Source organism: Lupinus angustifolius, chromosome LG11 (assembly GCF_001865875.1).
Source record: "Lupinus angustifolius cultivar Tanjil chromosome LG11, LupAngTanjil_v1.0, whole genome shotgun sequence".
In the NCBI taxonomy this organism is placed as follows: Eukaryota; Viridiplantae; Streptophyta; class Magnoliopsida; order Fabales; family Fabaceae; genus Lupinus; species Lupinus angustifolius.
In genome coordinates this window covers 17,658,814-17,677,910 of record NC_032019.1, presented here as the reverse complement: position 1 = coordinate 17,677,910, position 19,097 = coordinate 17,658,814, and the positions used below count along the sequence as shown (strand labels likewise).

Sequence of the window (19,097 nt, the reverse complement as noted above, 5' to 3'; positions counted from 1 at the left end):
ATGGATCGAAGAGATGGGAAAATATCATTTCATTCGGAAGAAGCAGAAAAAGAAGAGGACAACTATGAGTTCCCAATCTATTCAGAAAGGTCACAACAAGATATATCAGCAATGGTTTCAGCACTTACTCAAGTCATTGGTGGCACCATCCATAATGACCCAGTTCAGATACTTCAAGACCCTTTAACTTCGGAAACCCAGAATCAACAACCACAAGAAGATCAAGGTATGTGCCTCACTAATACACATGCACCTTTGATGGTTAAGTAAATTATAACATTGTGTTCAATTCAGATTTGTAGACATGGTTTTATGTTTTGAATTCACTTTTCAGATGTTATTCCGTTTTGTAGCATGATGATTGTTTTGCTTGGTCAAAGAGACCGTAAATATGCTACAATTGAAAAATGACATTTGATGTTCCCTACACTCACATGGTCACATAGCTTGTGTAAGATCTAGGGTTCTTAATTTCTTCTATTGAACCATTATCTTTCCTTGCAAGGCTGCATAAAGTTGTGGCTCATACATTTATCCTTTAGTAGTATAAACAAAATCTTTCATTCTTCACCTCATTTTCTTATAATTATAAAACAAAAAAATTTAGGTTTTAGATTTGTTTCATTGTAACCTGTGTATCAAATAATACTTTCAATTTTTGTTTCTCATTTCTGTAACACTACTGCTTAAATCCACCCCACCCCAAAAGAGATAGAAGATAGAACTTCACAATATTAATTGAGTTTATGTAAACATGATGTTTTTAGTCCTCGTCAGAAATAAAAAACCTACTATTTTTAATATTGTTAGGCCAAACAAAAGAAAATAATATAAGTAATATAAACTCAAGAAACAAGGGACTAATTGGTATAAGTGTTAATTTATGTGTCTCGCATGAAGGGAAGATGAGAAAAATACACTATAGAGGTGTGAGACAACGTCCATGGGGAAAGTGGGCCGCAGAGATTAGAGATCCAAAGAAAGCAGCAAGAGTATGGCTTGGAACATTTGAAACTGCTGAAGCTGCTGCACTTGCTTATGATGAAGCTGCTCTCAGATTCAAAGGAAGCAAAGCAAAACTCAATTTCCCAGAAAGGGTTCAACCACCAATAAATCAAGTTCCTCTTGCTCCTCCTCCAAACTTTTCTCAAGAACCATATTCAAATAATCCCTTCCAATATGCACCATTTATGGGCATTAGTGGGAGTAGTAACGACATTAATAACTTCAATTATGAAATGAATGGTTTCTATGGGAATCAGCCCTTTACATCTACATCATCTTCTGAAATAACTCAGCAGCAGCAACAAGAGCTCATGAGGTTTTCCATGCAGTATGGAGGTTCTTCTTCTTCTTCTTCTAATCAACCTCCTAAAAGTTGGATGGATGACAATGATGGAAGACATTAATATGATATATATCTAAATATATATACATATATATATTTTTTTTATATGAGAATGTTATACATACACCAACAGTCACACTTTTGTGAAACTTTTCAGGTGTATAATTTAAAGTACTTGTAGTTTGTGTTACAAACATGAAAGGTATCACCATAAATGTTACTATCGGGTGATCTATTATATACCTGTGTATCGCCACTCAAGGGTTTTCTTGTTTTTATTTAGTGTTAGTTATTACATATCATGATTTTATCATGATAATGTGTAATCTCTTTTGGTATGCATGACTGTCTCTCACAGCAAGTATCGCTTACAAGAATCGAACTATTAACCTTTTGGTTATCTTCTGCATCTGGTACGGTCTTACAACATTAGATCAATGCCTAATGCCAATAAATATTTGTTGTCGTATAAAGATTGACCAACATTAATTTTAAATTTTATTTTAGTTATGTGTAAATCGTACAATACTATATTTATTAGTGATTGATTTACGAGTAATACATATTACTTGCTTATGGGTATGAAGATTTAGTTGAAGGATAAAATATTAATTGTTCATTTTAATGTAAGGAGCAGGATTATTCAAATTACAATTTCATGGACTTACCGGAACTAAATCCAATATGTGAGTTCTGTCATATCGAGCCTTATGGCTGCCATTCTTTTTCTTCCTTTGTTCATTCTCTTGGATTTTCCGACGTGGTTGAGTTAATAGTTTATACAATTCGAATTATCTATGTTTTCTTCCAGGTGAGGACAAAGTTAACTCCTACCCTTTGCTCTTTCCCATCGTCTGCACTTTACTTGAACCTTTTAATATCGATTTTTCGGTGATGACTTTATGTTATTATTTTAATTTAATTATTCATTTAGAGAACAAAAATCATGTAAAATATCATATATTAAATTACATATACAAAAGAAATAAACAACTATAGAAAAATGCTTAACTTCATAAGTTACGTAAGTTACCAGGTTAAGTATTATGAATGAAATTTATTAACAAGGAAGAACAATGATAGTCTTATTGTAAATAAAAATTCTCTTAATTCTTTGAAGCCCCTTGGCCCAAATCAGTCTTGTAGGAAAGATGAAGAGCATGTGATCATTTGTGACAATACCTCTCCACACTTAGTACATCACGTGAATAAAGGTGATGTAGGCCCTCTTTCTAGTTTTTTTTTTTGTGGGAAAAATATTGGAGATGAATCTAGATTGGGCCTCCCTATTATTTCTCAAATGTTAGTGATCCTATTTCAACAACTTTTAATGAATTAAATGAAGATGGAGGGGAACAGGTTAATGCACCATTGCCCACGTTGGAATCAAATAACAAAGGAAGGAGTAAAAAAAAAAGAAGTGTTCAAAGACTCCTTGAAATATGCATAATCATTTATTTGCATCTATAAGGCCAAGATGTGGTAGGAAGTCTAAGAGGAAGCTTTCAAAAGGGAAGGAAAAAAACGTGTGTGGCCTTGGTGTGTCCATTGACACAAAAAATTCCTCAAAAATTCTGAATTCTCCTCTTGGGGATATTGAAGTTGTTCCAAATTCTCTATCGGGTGAAGATGAAGACCTCAAAAGTGGTGACAAAAATGCTTTGAAAATGTGGGAATTAGGCAAACGCTTGGGAGTTTCGTTTGAAGGGGAGGACAAGGTGATTGTCAAGAGAATTGAAGACTTGGAGGAAAGGGATAGGATTGGTTTTATTAATTCTAACCAAGGGGATCGTGAAGGTAATCAATGAATTGTCTCTCTTTAAATGTGAGGGGGTTGGGGAGTAGTTTAAAAAAGAGAGGTGTTAAGGAGTTAATTAGAAAAAATGATGTGGATTTTATTGGTATTCAAGAAACAAAGTTTGAAGATTGCAATGTGAATCTTTGTGTTAGCATTTGGGGAAATAGTGATTGTGACTGGGATTTCATCCCATCAGTTGGGAGGTCTGGCAGTATTCTAAGCATTTGGGATAAAAATAAGTTCCAAAAGATTGACTCTTATTCTGGTTCTGGTTTTTTGGCTACTTTAGGAACTTGGCTGGATGGTCAAGTAATTTGTTGCTTGGTTAATATTTATTCACCTTGTCTTTCGAATAAAAAAATTCAACTTTGGGATGATATCTTGCATTTGAAACGTAGTTTGAGAGATATTATTTGGTGTTGCTTTGGTGATTTTAATTCTATTAGAAGTGAGTCTGAAAGGAAGGGAACTGTTGCTGGAAGATGTAATTAGGATATCCGTTTGTTTAATGAATGGATTAGGGGGATGGAGTTGGTAGATATACCCCTAATTGGGAGAAATTTTACCTGATACCAATCGGGTAGTGGAGCTATGAGCAGACATGATAGATTTCTCCTATCGACGGGGTGGTTTGTGAAGTGGCCAGACACAACTCAATGGGCTATGAATAGAGAACTTTCTTATCATTGCCGATCGTCCTTAGGCAAAGAAAAGTGGAGAAAGGTTTGATTCCTTTCCGATTCAACAACTATTGGCTTAAGCTTTGCGAATGTGGTATCTAATTCTTGGAGTGATGTCATTTGCTGTGGGTGGAAAGCTTTTATTGTGAAGGAGAAATTAAAAGTTTTGAAGGAAAGAATTAAGGTGTGGAATAAGGAGTCTTTTGGGTGCTTAGATACCAAGTTGGGGCGATTGTCTATTGCTATTCAGGAGCTGGATATAATTGGAGAAAACTCGTTGTTGTCTTCTGATCAACTTTCCTCTCATAAAAAGCTAACAACTGATTGGTGGGAAACTGCAAATACGAAGGATAACTTGTTGAGGCAAAAATCTAGATGTAAATGGCTGAAGGAGGGGGACGCCAACACTAGTTATTTTCATGCTTGTATCAATAATAGGAGGCGGAGGAACCAAATTAGAGGTATCTGGATTAATGAGGTGTGGTATGAGGATGATTTGGCCGTGAGAAGGGAGATTACAAATTATTTCAAAAATTTATTTTCTATTCGAGCCATGCTGAATCCGAAATTGGATGGTGTTCAATTTCCGACTCTGAATGATAACCAACCGTCTTCTTTAGATGCTGCTTTCTCCGATGAGGAAATTAGATTGGCGGTTTGGAGTTGTGCTGGTGATAAGAGTCCGGGGCCAGATGGTTTTAATTTCAGATTTTTTCAGGAATTTTGGGAGGTGGTTAAAAAGGACATTATTCTCTTTATCAAAGAACTCCATGTTAATGGTAAACTCCCAAAAGGTTTGAATTCTTCTTTCATCGCTTTGATTCCAAAAATAAATTGTCCAATAAAATTCAGGACTACAGGTTGATTTCTCTAGTTGAGTCTTTGTAAAAAATTCTTGCAAAGATTTTGGCATCTAGACTTAAATGTGTTATGGGCTCCTTAATTTCTCCTTCTTAGTCGGCTTTTATTCACAGTAGATATATTCTGGATGCTCCTGTGATTATTAATGAAGTTATTCATTCTGCTAATAAGGATATGGATGGTTGTTTTTTGTTCAAAGTTGATTTTGAAAAAGCTTATGACTCTGTGGATTGGACTTTCCTAGACTTCATGCTTAGTCGCTTTGGTTTTTCGGTAAAGTGGAGGAGTTGGATCTGTGCTTGTCTATCCTTGACCTCTATGTCAGTTTTGGTTAGTGGTAGCCCAACAGGCTACTTTTCTGTCTCCATAAGTCTTCGATAGGGAGACCCAATGGCACCATTCTTATTTCTTATGGTGGCAGAGGGTTTTGCAGGGTTGGTCAGACAGGCTAGGTCTATTGGTGATTTGGAGGGCTACAAGATTGGTAGAGGTGGTGTAGAAGTGTGTGATCTTCAATTTGCTGATGATACTGTTATTGTGTGCAAACCTTCCCCTAAAAATCTTATTTGCTTGAAGACAATTCTTAGATGCTTTGAGTTAGCTTCAGGTTTGAAGGTTAATTCCAATAAGAGCTCTCTTTATGGTATAAATGTGTCAGAAACCATTATGTCAGGTGCATCGAATTTCTTATTCTGTAAGATTGGCTCATTTCCCTTCACTTATCTGGGCGTTCCTGTTGGGGCAAATCCGAGGATGATTTCTACTTGGCATCACATGACTGAGATTATTTCGAAGCGGCTAGCCTCCTGGAAATCAAACATATCTCTTTTGGAGGTAGATTAACCCTGTTGAATTCTGTTTTATCTAACATTCCTACTTATATGTTGTCTCTTTATAAAGCTCCCAAAAAGGTCTTAGCTAAAATTGTCAGCTTGCAACGTAGCTTTCTTTGGGGGAATAAGACAGGTGGTAAATGTATTGCTTGGGTGGCTTGGGATGTGGTCTACAAACCTAAGGAATTAGGTGGCCTAGGGGTTAAGGACCTCCTCCATTTCAATCATGCTTTGTTGGGGAAATGGAGATGGCGTAGGCTTCAAGACAAGGAAGCTTTTTGGGTGAAGGTTATTAACTCAAAATATGGTTTTGATTGGTCTATGCCAACAATTGCGTTTGATTCGAGGTGGTGGAAGGACTTAGCAAGAGTGGGCTCTCCTAACGGGGTCACAGGTGGGTGGTTTGATGATAATGTTTGGAAGGAGATTGGTACAGGTCTTCATACTCTTTTCTGGCATGATATTTGGTTGGTAATCAGAATCTTCAGATGGCGTATCCTAGATTATTTTGTCTTGATTCAAACCAACATGCTTGGGTGGGGGATAATGGCTATTGCATGGATGATTTCTGGTGCTGGGAAATCCCTTGGAGGAGAAGTCTTTTTGGTAGAGAGGAATCTATGGCTCGAAATCTGCATGACTTGATTCATCATCACTCCCGTAAAAGAGATGTCATTGATTCTTGGAGATGGGGACTAGATAGCTCGAGAAATAGAGAAATCATAAGCTTTCAATCCGAAATGATAATTTTGAAATATTAACTCCAAAAGAGTACCCATGAGTATAGGTATCAGACAGGAAATCTTAGGATGGACAATGAACCGAGTCAACTCTTGAGAAGAAGGCTCCCAACAAAGGATGAATTATTTAAAAGGAATGTTATTGTGACAATGGATGACATGGTTTGCAAGTTATGTAATAATCATGTTGAATCAATTGATCACTTATTCATATCTTGTGAGTTTGCTTCAAGTGTTTGGAAGGGCTTTTACTCTTGGTTACAAATAAATGTTGTAACTACATCTTCAATTATGGAATCCTTCAAGCATCATGAATCCCTAAGAGTGGTAAATGTGCAAAATTGTGGAGAATGCTTTGGTTTGCCGTCGTCTGGTCTGTGTGGCTATTGAGAAATGAAGTGATTTTCTTGGAGAAGGCGTCAAGTTATGTGAACCTTATTGATCTAATTCAAACTAGATCTTGGATTTGGTTCACCTCTTTCGTTTCTAAAAAATCTTTATCTTTTGCAAGTTGGTGTATGGATCCCAAAACTTGTATAGGACTTCATACTTCAAAGTTGACGTCTTGATCTCTTTTGTATTAGGTGGGCACCCCTTGCACTCGTTTTAATACAAATTTTATTTATCGAAAAAAAACAAACCTCAATAGTTAATAACTAAAAAGACAATTAGATGGGTGTATCATCTATTCCATATGAGTAGATGAAGTTATTAGAATTAAACGAGCATAGAGGATATACAAAGAAGATAAGTTTCATCACCTCATTATGATGGTACCATGAATTCTAAGATATAATATTGTTCATGACATGCCAAATAGTCCATAATTACATATAATAATAAACCAAAGGGACAACCATATTTGTTTACTCTTGTTCTCCAACCAAGTCATATTCATATGAAGAGAGAAGTTTACCTTAACATTATTATACAAAATTGAGGTAGAGTAGAGACTTTGGCACACATGAGAAGATTTTGAACAAGTGAAAAATAGGTGGTTTATGGCTTCCTCCTCATCTCCACATAGAGTGCAAGAGGACACTACATGTTCTCCTAAGACTTCCCTTTGGACTAGACACAACTTTGTTGGGACTCCACCCAAGAAATTTTTTACACTAAATATTTCATCTTTGATGGGACATTACTTTCTCATACCTTTTTGAAATCCACATTGTCACATCTTCTATCTTCACGAGACAACACCTTATATGCATTTTGAGCCGAATATTGGCCTCCTTTGTTATGAATCTAAATCCATCCATTTGTGGCATCTTGATCTAGTACAGAATTTCCATGTATTTTTATGAAATCCTCTTACTCCTCTTGTTCCCAAAGGAAGAAACTCCGTCTCCATGTGAGCTTCTAGAGCCATATGCCATTTCTCCTTTCCCCCAAAGAAATGACTGATGCATCTTTATCAAGAGCCATTTGAAACAATCTAGCAAATGAGTTTTTAAGAAGGTCCCCCATCCATTAATATGTCAAAAACTTAACATCTCTTCCGAATCCTAAGCTCCTACAATAACCTTCGACCAACCACCCACTATCGATTCCTTCTATATTATTATTATGTTTGCCTAGATATCTCCACTATGAAGAATCCCTCTTGAAACACTCGTGTACACTAGCTCCACCACCTCGAAAGATTTCTTCAACTTACAAATCAAGTGATTATGTCCAGCTGCACTCAACCCTTCTGGTTGTGTCGTATAAATTTTATCATCTAACACACCATGGAGAAAAACAATATTCATATCCCTTAATTTTATCATTCTAAGTACATATTCTGGCTAGCTACTAAGGCAAGCAATACCATGATAGAATTGTGGCCCATTACCGTAGAGAAAATTTTATTGTAGTTGATCTCCTTCTGTTATGAATACTATTTTGCTACAAGACGAGCACTGAAATTTCTCCCTTAATTTATATCATGTTGATGCCTTCATCTTATACACCTACTTGCACCCAATTACATGCTTATTTGGAGGCAATAGGATAAGCTCCTGAGGTTGGTGCTTGTGTAAAGACTTCATCTTCTCCATCATGACACTCAACCATTGTTCTTTTTCTTGGCTATTTATACCCTCTTGAAAGATATATGGACCTCCTCTCGAGGTTTGATAGGACATCTATGCAAATCACTAGAAAATAGATACTCTTGTGCACATGAATTCTATGCTTGAGAATCACCTTATTCTTCTCTAGAACTAGCGTATGGTTTCTTGCTTTTCATCACTTGAACCATTTCATTGCTCACTAGAATCATATTTGATCCCAAAGTCTCTCTATTTGGCCTAGACACCTTTGTCAAAACAGATAGTTCTAGTATGGAATATTCATAAAACATTGCATCTCTACTCAATTCACTTTTCTAGAAATTGGATCCTAGAACTTGAACTCATTCACACCTTTGGTGTATCCTTTGCAGATATACCTCTTAGACTTGGAGTCAATTTTAGACTATTTATCACTAAGTACATGTATATAAGTAGAAGAATCAAATATGTACATAAGTCTTCTTGAACCCATTCACACCTTGGTATATCCTTTGAAGATTATGTGAAAATTTATTAAAATATGTATTTTACCTACACTGAAAATGACGTAGTTTTGGGTGTTTAATTTAAAACCCAATTTGTAATTCTAGACAATACATAAGAGGCACACATTGTCATTTTCACCATTATTATATTCAATATTTATACAATAACATAGTATAGAGCCAACATCCTATTGTCCTATTTAATATTCATCACTATTCATGCTATAGCACAGGCTGTACATGAACAATCCATAGCAACGTCAACAATTTGTAGGTGCATTTGCTACCAATACTTTCTTGAAGATATATACCTGATTCCTCACGTGATAATTAATTTTATAATATCATTACTCCATATTGGGGTATAGTTATTAACATTGCTGATACATTCTGAATTTTTGCTATAACATACACAATGTTTTTTTAGGAACACTCACATTCTCTAATAATTTGACTTTCTAATAATTCATTATATGATTAATTTCAGGTTAATGAAATTACCTAAAAATGTACAATGTGTAAGCATAAAAAATGATTTCTATTTTAAAAGGAAACCTTCTGACAAAGATGGTGAAGATGATATAGGTTTGATATCTTTAGTTCAACAATACTCTTCCTTTGGTCAAGTAGTTCAACCAGATCAGCATTCTTCAAAGATTCAAAATGTATCAATAGGTGAATATGATATTAATTCTTTAGAACGTGATCCTGGAAAACACCCTCAAATTTGGGAATATCCAGTGAACCAAATAGATGAAATTCAGAGAGCTTATCTAAGTTGGAGTCCATATCCATGAATTTGAAGATTACCCATTAAATAAAGATAAAAATCTAAGACGATTTTAATCCACTCGACTCAAAATGTTTCCTTCATGGTTAGAGTATTCTATAGAGAATTATGTTGATTATTGTTTGCCTTGTTATTTATTCAGTAATAAACCAAGTGCATAGGCTGGATATGATATCTTCACTAGAAAAGGATTTAGAGAAATGAAAAAAAGTCAATGTTGAGAAGAATTTTGCATTTCTTATTCACCTTGGTCGCTCACCTCAAATTAATGTAATGAAAGCTTGTTTTTTGTTGTTGACTCAATCCTAGCATATTCGCTACAGATTGATGAACTTATAACTAGTAAAGGAGAAAATCAAAAGGACACTTTGAAACGGGATGGAGATTCTCGTTGGAGCTAACATTTTTCTTCAATTTTTAGATTGAAAAATATGTATGATGTCACTTGTGTGGTTCTTCTCAAAATTATAGATAACATATCAAGTTCTCTTACAAGTGTAGATGTTGATGTGGCTTATAATACTATGACTTTATTAGAGTTCATATTGATTTTACACCTGATGAAAGAGGTTGTGGGATCACAGATTGTCTTTGTCAAGCTTTGTAGAAAAAGTCCCAAAATATAGTTAATGCAATGCAACTAGTTCGTAATACAAAAGAATTGATTCAAAAGTTGATTCAATAAAGTTGGAAAAATTTATTGAAAATTGTCACATTATTTTGTGAGCAACATGACATTTATATTCCTGATTTTAATAACGCTTATATAGCATGCGAATGGTGTGCTCATCAATAATAGGATCACATCAAATTTTAGCATCATTATAGGGTGAATATATTTCTAATTACAATTGGCAAGCAGTTGTAAGAGTTAAATCGCAGGTTTAGTAAGCAAAAAATTGAGTTTTTAACTCTGAGCACTAGTTTGGATACTAAGGATGTTTATAAAATATTTAGTATTGATAATATATGTATTCTTGAGTGAAACTTCTATCCTATGGATTTCATTGAGGAGGAAAAGATTAACTTAAAGATATAAACTTCAACATTTTATTTTTGATGACATTAGCCATTCAGATTTGAAGAACCTCTCAACCATCTTTGAATTAAGTACAACAATGGTTAAAATATGGAAGGTGATAAGTGTCAAAAATACTATATTTTCATATACATATTAAGGTACATATCAAAAATACTAAATTTTTATAAAACTTATTTTTGTATGTTTGAATAAAATAATTTTTGAACACCTCTTGTCTTAGTTTTCTTTGAGTTTTGTAGGAAATTGACACAAAAAGAAATTAACTCAAAAGGTAGAAAAAAATACAAGCCAAATCACAAGCCAAAAGTACACAATGAATTGCTCCAAACAAACAAGATAAACATATTATGCTATGCGCTTAGCTTGTTTGCCTAAAGAATGCTCCGACTTGAAGAAAGGTACCTTACCTTGAAGAAACACAGGCTAGGTATGCCAAGCAAAAGTCATAATTCAAAAGCTTACCTTGCCTTAAAGAAATCATGCCAAAAGTGCCAAGTAACCGACTAAAATTAATTAAAGAACCATGGGAAAAAGGTTGTTTCGGCTTGAAGAAAGGTAGGTTCCTTAACCATGAAGAAATATTTGTAATTTCTTCTTCTTCTTCTTCTTCTCCTTCTTCTTCTTCTTCTTCCCATTTCGGTTTCTTCTCTTTTTAGGCAGTTCTTAGGTGTTTATTTCATAGAAATTCAGAGGGAATGGAGTTGATAAATGTGGTATAAAAATATGATTTTTTAACCTCGTTTGCAACCAGAAGCATCTAATCTTTGGATGAATGGCTAATGCTCCAAAAAGTTGGACTATGGTGTAAGTTCATTTACTTTTATCTTCTTCTTCATTTATACAAGTTATTATTTTGGTTATATTGATTCTTTAAGAAGTTTTTAATGTTGTTTTAAATTGATCACCTAAAATTGGATTTAAAGATCCAAAACATGTTTCTTCTTAAAGTGATGACAAGTGAACTAAAAAGTATAACCTACACCTTTGTTCACTTGTCATATTAAAGCATATATTTAAGCAAATTGTATACAAAGTTAAATAATGTTAACGAAGCCTGAAGTAGGGTGTGGCAACCTTCTCTGACAAGTGGCAGTTAACTATAGTTTAGTGCATTTTACAAGGTTTATAAATCATCTTTTCCATGCTAGGACACTAGGTGGAAAGTTAAGACATGGCGTATGGTTTAACCAAAGTATAACACATAACTTGCATAAATTCTAATGTTGATATTGTTTAATGAATTATAAAATTATTCTAACCATATTCTCCTTTTGAATTTGTAAATACTTAGTTTCTTTACTTTTTAATGTTGCGTACTTCATAAAAACACCAAAACAACTTTATTTGTCAAATTCTTACTTTTGATAAAAGACACAGTATGGGTACATTTATATTAGGAAATTCTTTGTAGTTCGACATAACCCTATATTGTACTACAATTGAATCTTTAAAGAGATGCAAGTTTTAAATATATTAAAGTGCTATCAATAAATTTTATTTGTTGAAAATATAATCAATTCACAAATGTCCACATCAATTCATGATTTGTAACTTTGTGAATAGAAACAATATACAAAAAATGCAATTCAATCAATAAATTGTTACTTGACAATAAAAAAGTGATGAATTAATAAATCTAACCGCTAACATTTATTTTCTGTCATTTACTTTCCGTAACTAACATCTAACTTTTATTTTGTTTATTTACATTTAGTCATTTACTTTTCGGCATCTAATAATTTATTTATTGCTTTATTTTTTTATTATTTATACCAATCCCTCAAAAGAAGTGGAATGGTTTATTATGAGACCAACCCTTCGCAAGAAGTGGTATAGTTAACTTAATAAAAGTAGACCGACCTTTATGGTATGGTTAAAATGAATCCGAAAAGTGAGTAAATAAATAAATTTACCACTCTATAATTTGTGCATCACTCATCAATCTTATTAAATTGCAAAACCTAAAGTGGTAAAATCTTTGTTCAACAAATTCGCGCCTCTGCCAGAGAATTGCTAAATAATAAAAATTGATACTTATAGTTTTTATCATTAATAATTGTAAATACAGTTATCTTGTCTCTTTGTATACTTTTTTTTGTACATCCTTAATTTATTTTTCTGTTTTTACATCTAAAAAATTAAAAATAAAAAAAGAAAGAAAAAGTTCAAACTAGTGGAGTGAAAACCCACTAGTTAAGAAACTTTTATTGTTGTTATAAATTTTTTAGGTGATATGGAGGCACCCCTCAACAATTTTTCTTCTTCAAAAGAACAACATAAAGGGGATTGGAATCAACAAGGATTAGTGCCTGGACTTTTCATAGAAAGAAGAAGACCACTCTTCAAAAATCCAAAAAGGGAAGCTACTTAAATCTTTAAATGTTAAGTATTCACCATGCACTTTCGATGAACATATTTTATTTTGTGATACTTGAACATGTATCTCCTTAAAGATGCTTTAGTTTATGATTTTTTGAGAAATAATTTTTTATTCCACACTTAAGAACTCCTAAAATTTTGTTATTTAGTTTACCAAGTTGTTATTTCGGTTACTGTTTAACCAAATGAATTCTTGAAATTCTGAATGGATTCATATGTTGATGTTTGGAATGACCATAAATTTTGTCTGGATTTTTATTTATGAATTGGACTTTAAAAATGCTTAATTTTTTTGATGTAAACATCAGTTAATGAAAAAAGCATGTTGTTTGATTGAAATTTCTGTGAGTCAAATTTTATTCATGAATATAATGTGTTGGACATTGAGAAACTCATGTAAATTGTGAGACTATCCTCAAGGAAAAAGAAATTGCAAGTTCTAATGATTTACATGAAAACAAGTCAAAAAACGAATAGACAAAAATGAGGACTTGACTCTAAAGGCATCACTATCCTGGAGAAGATAGTAAAATCAAGGAGAATGAAATTATGTGTTCTCCTAAAAATGTTGGGTTAGTTTTTTTTTCATTCTTTCAAAATGTTACATAAACTTCCTTAAAATATTTTTAAAATGACTTGAGCACAAGTCAAGAACTTAAGTTGTAGGGAGTGTGTATAACATTTTGAAAGAAATTCACTTTTTTGTGTTTTAAAAAAAAAAAGTGTGTTTCTTTGATTTTCAATTGTTTAGTGTGTTTACTTGCTTTAAGAAAAATTTAGTCTATTCAATTTTTAGTTTTGTGTGAAAGTGTGCATGTCAAGAGGAGCACTTTTGCCCACTATGTGTTTTGACGAGGACAATTTGAGTTTTATAAGAGCTTGAAGATCATCAACAAATCAACGTGCTTAAGCCTCAAGATTGGTATTAGACTTAGACTAGTAATTAGTTTAGGTTGAGTCAAAGGCTTAAGTAAACTCAATACATGTCTCATATACATAACACATTAAATCATTTTATTTTGAGATATGACATTCATAATATGTTCATGCATCATATATATACATGTTATCTGTGCATCCTAGGCATAAACTTAGTGTTGAACATGTATAAGTTAAGTGCATAACGTATTTGATTATTGCAATTTAAAAATATACATAGAAATATGCAGTTAACCGATTAAGGTGAGTTTTAATCGATTAACATAAGTTTTTGAAAAGCAGTTGGAACAGAAAACTTGGAAAACCGAATCAGTTACAATTTTGTATCTCGTTAATAGATTAACCAAGAATTTAATCGATTAACTGGGCTGCAGAGTGGTTTCTTTATAAGCTGCGTTTTCAGAACTCAAGCTCATTCTTGTGTGTTAGATTTTAAGAGAGTTAGAGCATATTTACATGTTAATTGCTGCATCTACATGAAATTGCATTTGTGAGATTAGAGAAGAGAGAATTATATATTTGAGGATTGAGAGGCATTACATGTTTAGTTTCTCATCATTTCATCTCATATGTTCATGCATTTCTTGATGTTTTTGGAAAGATTTCATATTCTGTAAAATATGTTTTAGAACTCACGCATTATCATTTTATATGAGACTTGTGTTAGAGTTGTAGAGTAAGGTCTTAATTGTTTTAATTTGAGCATTGTAAGTGCTTTAGATTACTCTATATTCTTGTTGTAAAAGGATTGGGAAAATCCTAGCTGCTGTTAGGTAAGGTGTTCTTCACACAAAGACTTGGAGGTCTTGGGATAAAGAGCGATACCTTGGCTGGGGCCGAATCGCATAACAAAAGGTTTTCTTGGGAGGCAGTTTTGGGAAAGGTCAAACCAAGGGTAACGTAGTTCTTTGGGTTCCAAGAAGGGAGCGTTCAATTTTTGTATTTGGAAGCATGTATGTAACGTACATTGTGTTTCATAGTGAAGAAAAATCTCCCAGATCAGACGGGAGGCCTGGATGTAGTTTGCAAGTGGACCCGCAAACGAATCAGGATAAAAACCTTGTTGCACGCTTTTCTTTCCCTACTCTCTTTATTGCTTTAATCGATTACTTTGTATAGTTGTATTAGCTGTAATAATCTGTTTCTATACTGTACCGTTGTAACTCTGATATATCTGTTAGCTCTGTATATTTGCTTCGATCTCAGTTGCTTGTCGTACAAGAAACTGAAACTGTTTGTGCGATCTGAGTTGTTTTAATCGATTAAAAAGTTGTAGTTAATGTATTATTCTTTCTATGTTAATCGATTAAACTGTGGGTTTTCCAGCATTATAAGTTGTTTGCGAAAAGCAGACACTTTGACCGCTACACCTATTCAACCCCCTTCTAGGTGTATTTTAGTTCTGATACCTAACATTGTGATTGCTTTAGTGTCTTTTTGACAATTTTTTAATTAAAATTTGTAAAACTAAACTTGGTAAATAACACAACTTGGCTTAAATAATTTTTTTAATAAGATCACTAACTTTGTAACAAGCTTTGATGAGCAACATTAGATGAAAATTTGTAATGTTTTTTGAAAAATTACAATGTCATAACTTTGATAAAATACATACTTTTTGGAAAATCATTTATCATGAACTAGTGAATTTGTTTGAAAATCAAAGAGTTGTACATAATACAACCATATGAGGAAGTGTAAGCCAAACACATAAATATGTGAGCTTATTATGACAAACTTGTTGGCTTTATACAATTGATTTTGTTTGAATATTTCTTTACTTGATTACACAAAATTAATAGGAAATGATCAAGACAAGTTCTTTTCAATTAGAATTAGTTACTTGACCAAAAATAGGAACATCCTTTGTTAATCCCTTTGAGCCTTAAAAAGAAATAATATTTTTTCAAACACAACCTTCGAGCCTAAATATGGAAAAAAATGAATTCTCCTATACTTTTCTTATGTAAAAATAGAGTATTTTTCAAAAAAAGGGTGATGGAAAAATTAAGTTGGGGGGAGTGGTTGACCATGTAACAAAATGAAAAAAACTCTCAATCTCTTTACAAACAAAAAAGTAAAGAAAAGCTCCAAATCAAAAAGGAGTAAAAAGAGATTGAGAAAAATCAAGAAAAGTTAAACAAAAAAGGTTAAGAAAAAAGGAATGAGGAAAGAAAGAAAAAGAAGAAAGGTGAAAAAGTTGAAAAAATACACGAGTTTAAAAGAAAAATCATTTTGTTCTCTTTTAACTTTGAAAATATTTTTAAATATCTTGAAAAAATCAATTTTCTATGATAGTCAAGCCTCATTACATCCTATGAAATACCTTAGTGATCCTTGAGAAATTGTGCAATTAAAGTAAGTGTTGAGATGAAAAACAAAATTTAATTTTTGCAAACCAATGAAGTTATTTTTGAGTGAAACACTTACCCATTCGGTTCCATTCTGGAACCGTGTGTGAAAATGGATCTATTTGATTGATAACATTTTTTTATAAGTGAAGTGCTAAATTAATTTGTGAAAAGATGTGTTCATTCCTAGTTTGAAGCATTATAAGTCAAAGTCACATGATCATAAACATATCTCATGGAACTTAAAGAAATCATGCATAGTTTGATCTTGTACAAGCTGAATTTTTCTAAAGCCAAGCAGTTGTTATTTTACCTTTGTTATGGGAAAAACAAAGTCTTAAGTTGTAGGATTTGATGAATGCCAAAAATACCTAATTTTCATATATTTTTTAAGGTACTTATCCTATGCAATTATGTGAAAACCAACTTAATTCAACACTTTTTAGATAAGTTTTTTATGTTTGAATAAAATAATTTTTGATCGCCTCTTGTCCAAGTTTTCTTTAAATTTTGTAGGAAATTGAATAAAAAAGAAATTAATTCAAAAGATAGCCAAGAATAAAAGTCAAATCACAAGCCCAAAGCACAAACTGAAATGCTCAAAACAAACAAGTTAAGCATGACATGCTATGTGCTTAGCTTGTTTGCCTAAAGAATGCCTCAGCTTGAAGAAACGTACATTACCTTACCTTGAAGAAACCCAAGCTAGATATGCCTAGCAAAATGCATAACTCAAAAGCTTACCTTTCTTGGAAGAAATCATGTCAAAAGTGCCAAGTAACAAACTAAAATTAATTCAAGAACCATGAGAAAAATGTTTCTTCAGCTTGAAGGAAGGTAGGTTCCTTCACCATGAAGAAACATGGCCAGCAGTCAGGCATGGACCAAGTGATCTAACCATCCAAACCAACCCCACCAAAACCAACTATGAAGAAAATTTGGCCAACTCACCAAGCAACTTTCCTATTCTTTTCTTGAAGACCAAATACATGACCTCATGCATGAGCTATGCTCTGATAAGCCAAGTAGGAGGTGTCATCATGCATGTAACCTAGCCCATAATAGGCTGTCCAAGTTAGCTGCCCAAGGGCTGACAAGCTGCTGATCCACCAACTTTGGGAGTCCCAAACCAGCCTGGTTAGGCGTGGGCGACCCTAAGGGTGGCTAGGCGCCCCTCACTTTGCCTATAAAAGGAGAAGCCATTTCACGACTTTAACTCATTGTAAATATTTGTAATTTCTTCTTCTTCTCCCCATTTCAATTTCTTCTCTTTTTAGACTGTTCTTAGGTGTATATCTCGTGGAACTTCAGAGGGAATGGAGTTGGCAAATCAGGTACAAAAATATGATTTTTTAACCTCACTTGGAACCAAAAGCATCTAATATTTGGATGGATGGCTAATGCTCCAAAAAGATGGACTATGGTGTACGTTGTAACGCCCCGAACATTACTCCAACATCATTGCCCAATGGAGTCTTATTCAACACACTAAAGTACCCTACACATGTACCCTCTTAAAAAGAAAACTAGAAATGGAAATGACTGCTAGTGACTAACTCTAATGTTAGCGGGTGTACTAGGACACTCGCTAGGGTCCTCCTCAATCTCAGAATCGGAGAAGAGTTCTACCGCCTCAATGGAGTCTTCTATATAGACTAACTCCATGCAATCATTCTCTTCGGCTTCTAGCTCCTCCTCTTCATCCCCCATCTTCTCTTCCGGTTTATTGGACGAACCCTACGAGATATTTCTCGCTCCCACATCTGCTAGAAGATCGTGCATCGTCTGTCGAGTAGCCCTCCTCTCTGGTGGGGAATTGAGCACATCGCCCCAACTCCATCTCCGGGTAGATGGTCTTACAGCAGTGGGTCCATGAGGAATCACAGACTGAAGGGATGGTGCACTAGGTGCTAATCTCCTAGCAGGTAAGGTAAAAGAAGCCTCCAAGTCTGCATGATGTGAGGGAAGCGCATCGTAGAGCCGTCACAAACCATCTCCAACTCTAAGGCACAAGGGCCTGTGTAGGTATATCGACGTCTACCACTGCTTCATGTCCCCTCCTAGGACATCATGAATCGATAGCTCTGAATCTTTGTGGTACGATCCATCTGAACGAGAACGCGAACCGAAGACTAGCAGAAAGAAGAGAAAATGGAGTAAGAGATCTAATGAATATTATTCATTGACGGTATGGAATTACACGGAATATCACATCCAGACATACACGTATAATATACACAATATATATCACATACATAAATGAAAATGATGAATGATGCTTGTAACTCGGATATGGGGACTAACATCCACGAGTACAATGTATGAATGCTATGTTTATTTCATCCATCCTTACACCAATATCCTCCCAATAAACTATTCATAAACAACCAAGAGTACATGTCCCATAACAAGCCGATTTGACCGCACCAAAAATAATTATTTCTCACAAGGATATTTGATCGATCAGTTCCAAATAAATGTCCATTTCAGGATGGTGTCGTATCAAACAATTTTTGGGCATAGCTCTCATTGATCCTAATTGCAAAGAGGGGTTGTCAGAGCTTGTCTAGTTTGCGCTGTGAGAACTGTCCAATCCAACAGAATACCTCATCTAGGAATACAAGGGACTCGTCTCACCTAGACTCACCCTCAAGACTTTGCTGACGAATCACCGCAATTGTCGTCCCTCTCAACATCATGGGTCTCGTTCGTCTCCCGTAAATTTCCTCTCTAATACTTCATTATTCATAATGAGTATGCACACTAACCGAAGTTAGCCGATTAAATCTTTTAA

General features: G+C 34.0%; 1 protein-coding gene across 1 annotated transcript; it reads left to right on the top strand.

Annotated features, from left to right (window-relative positions):
- LOC109359779 (ethylene-responsive transcription factor ERF115-like) lies at positions 1-1,409 on the top strand. Its single transcript, XM_019604474.1, has 2 exons — positions 1-226; positions 901-1,409. Exons 1-2 carry the CDS (start codon positions 1-3, stop codon positions 1,407-1,409), a joined length of 735 nt encoding a protein of 244 aa, XP_019460019.1.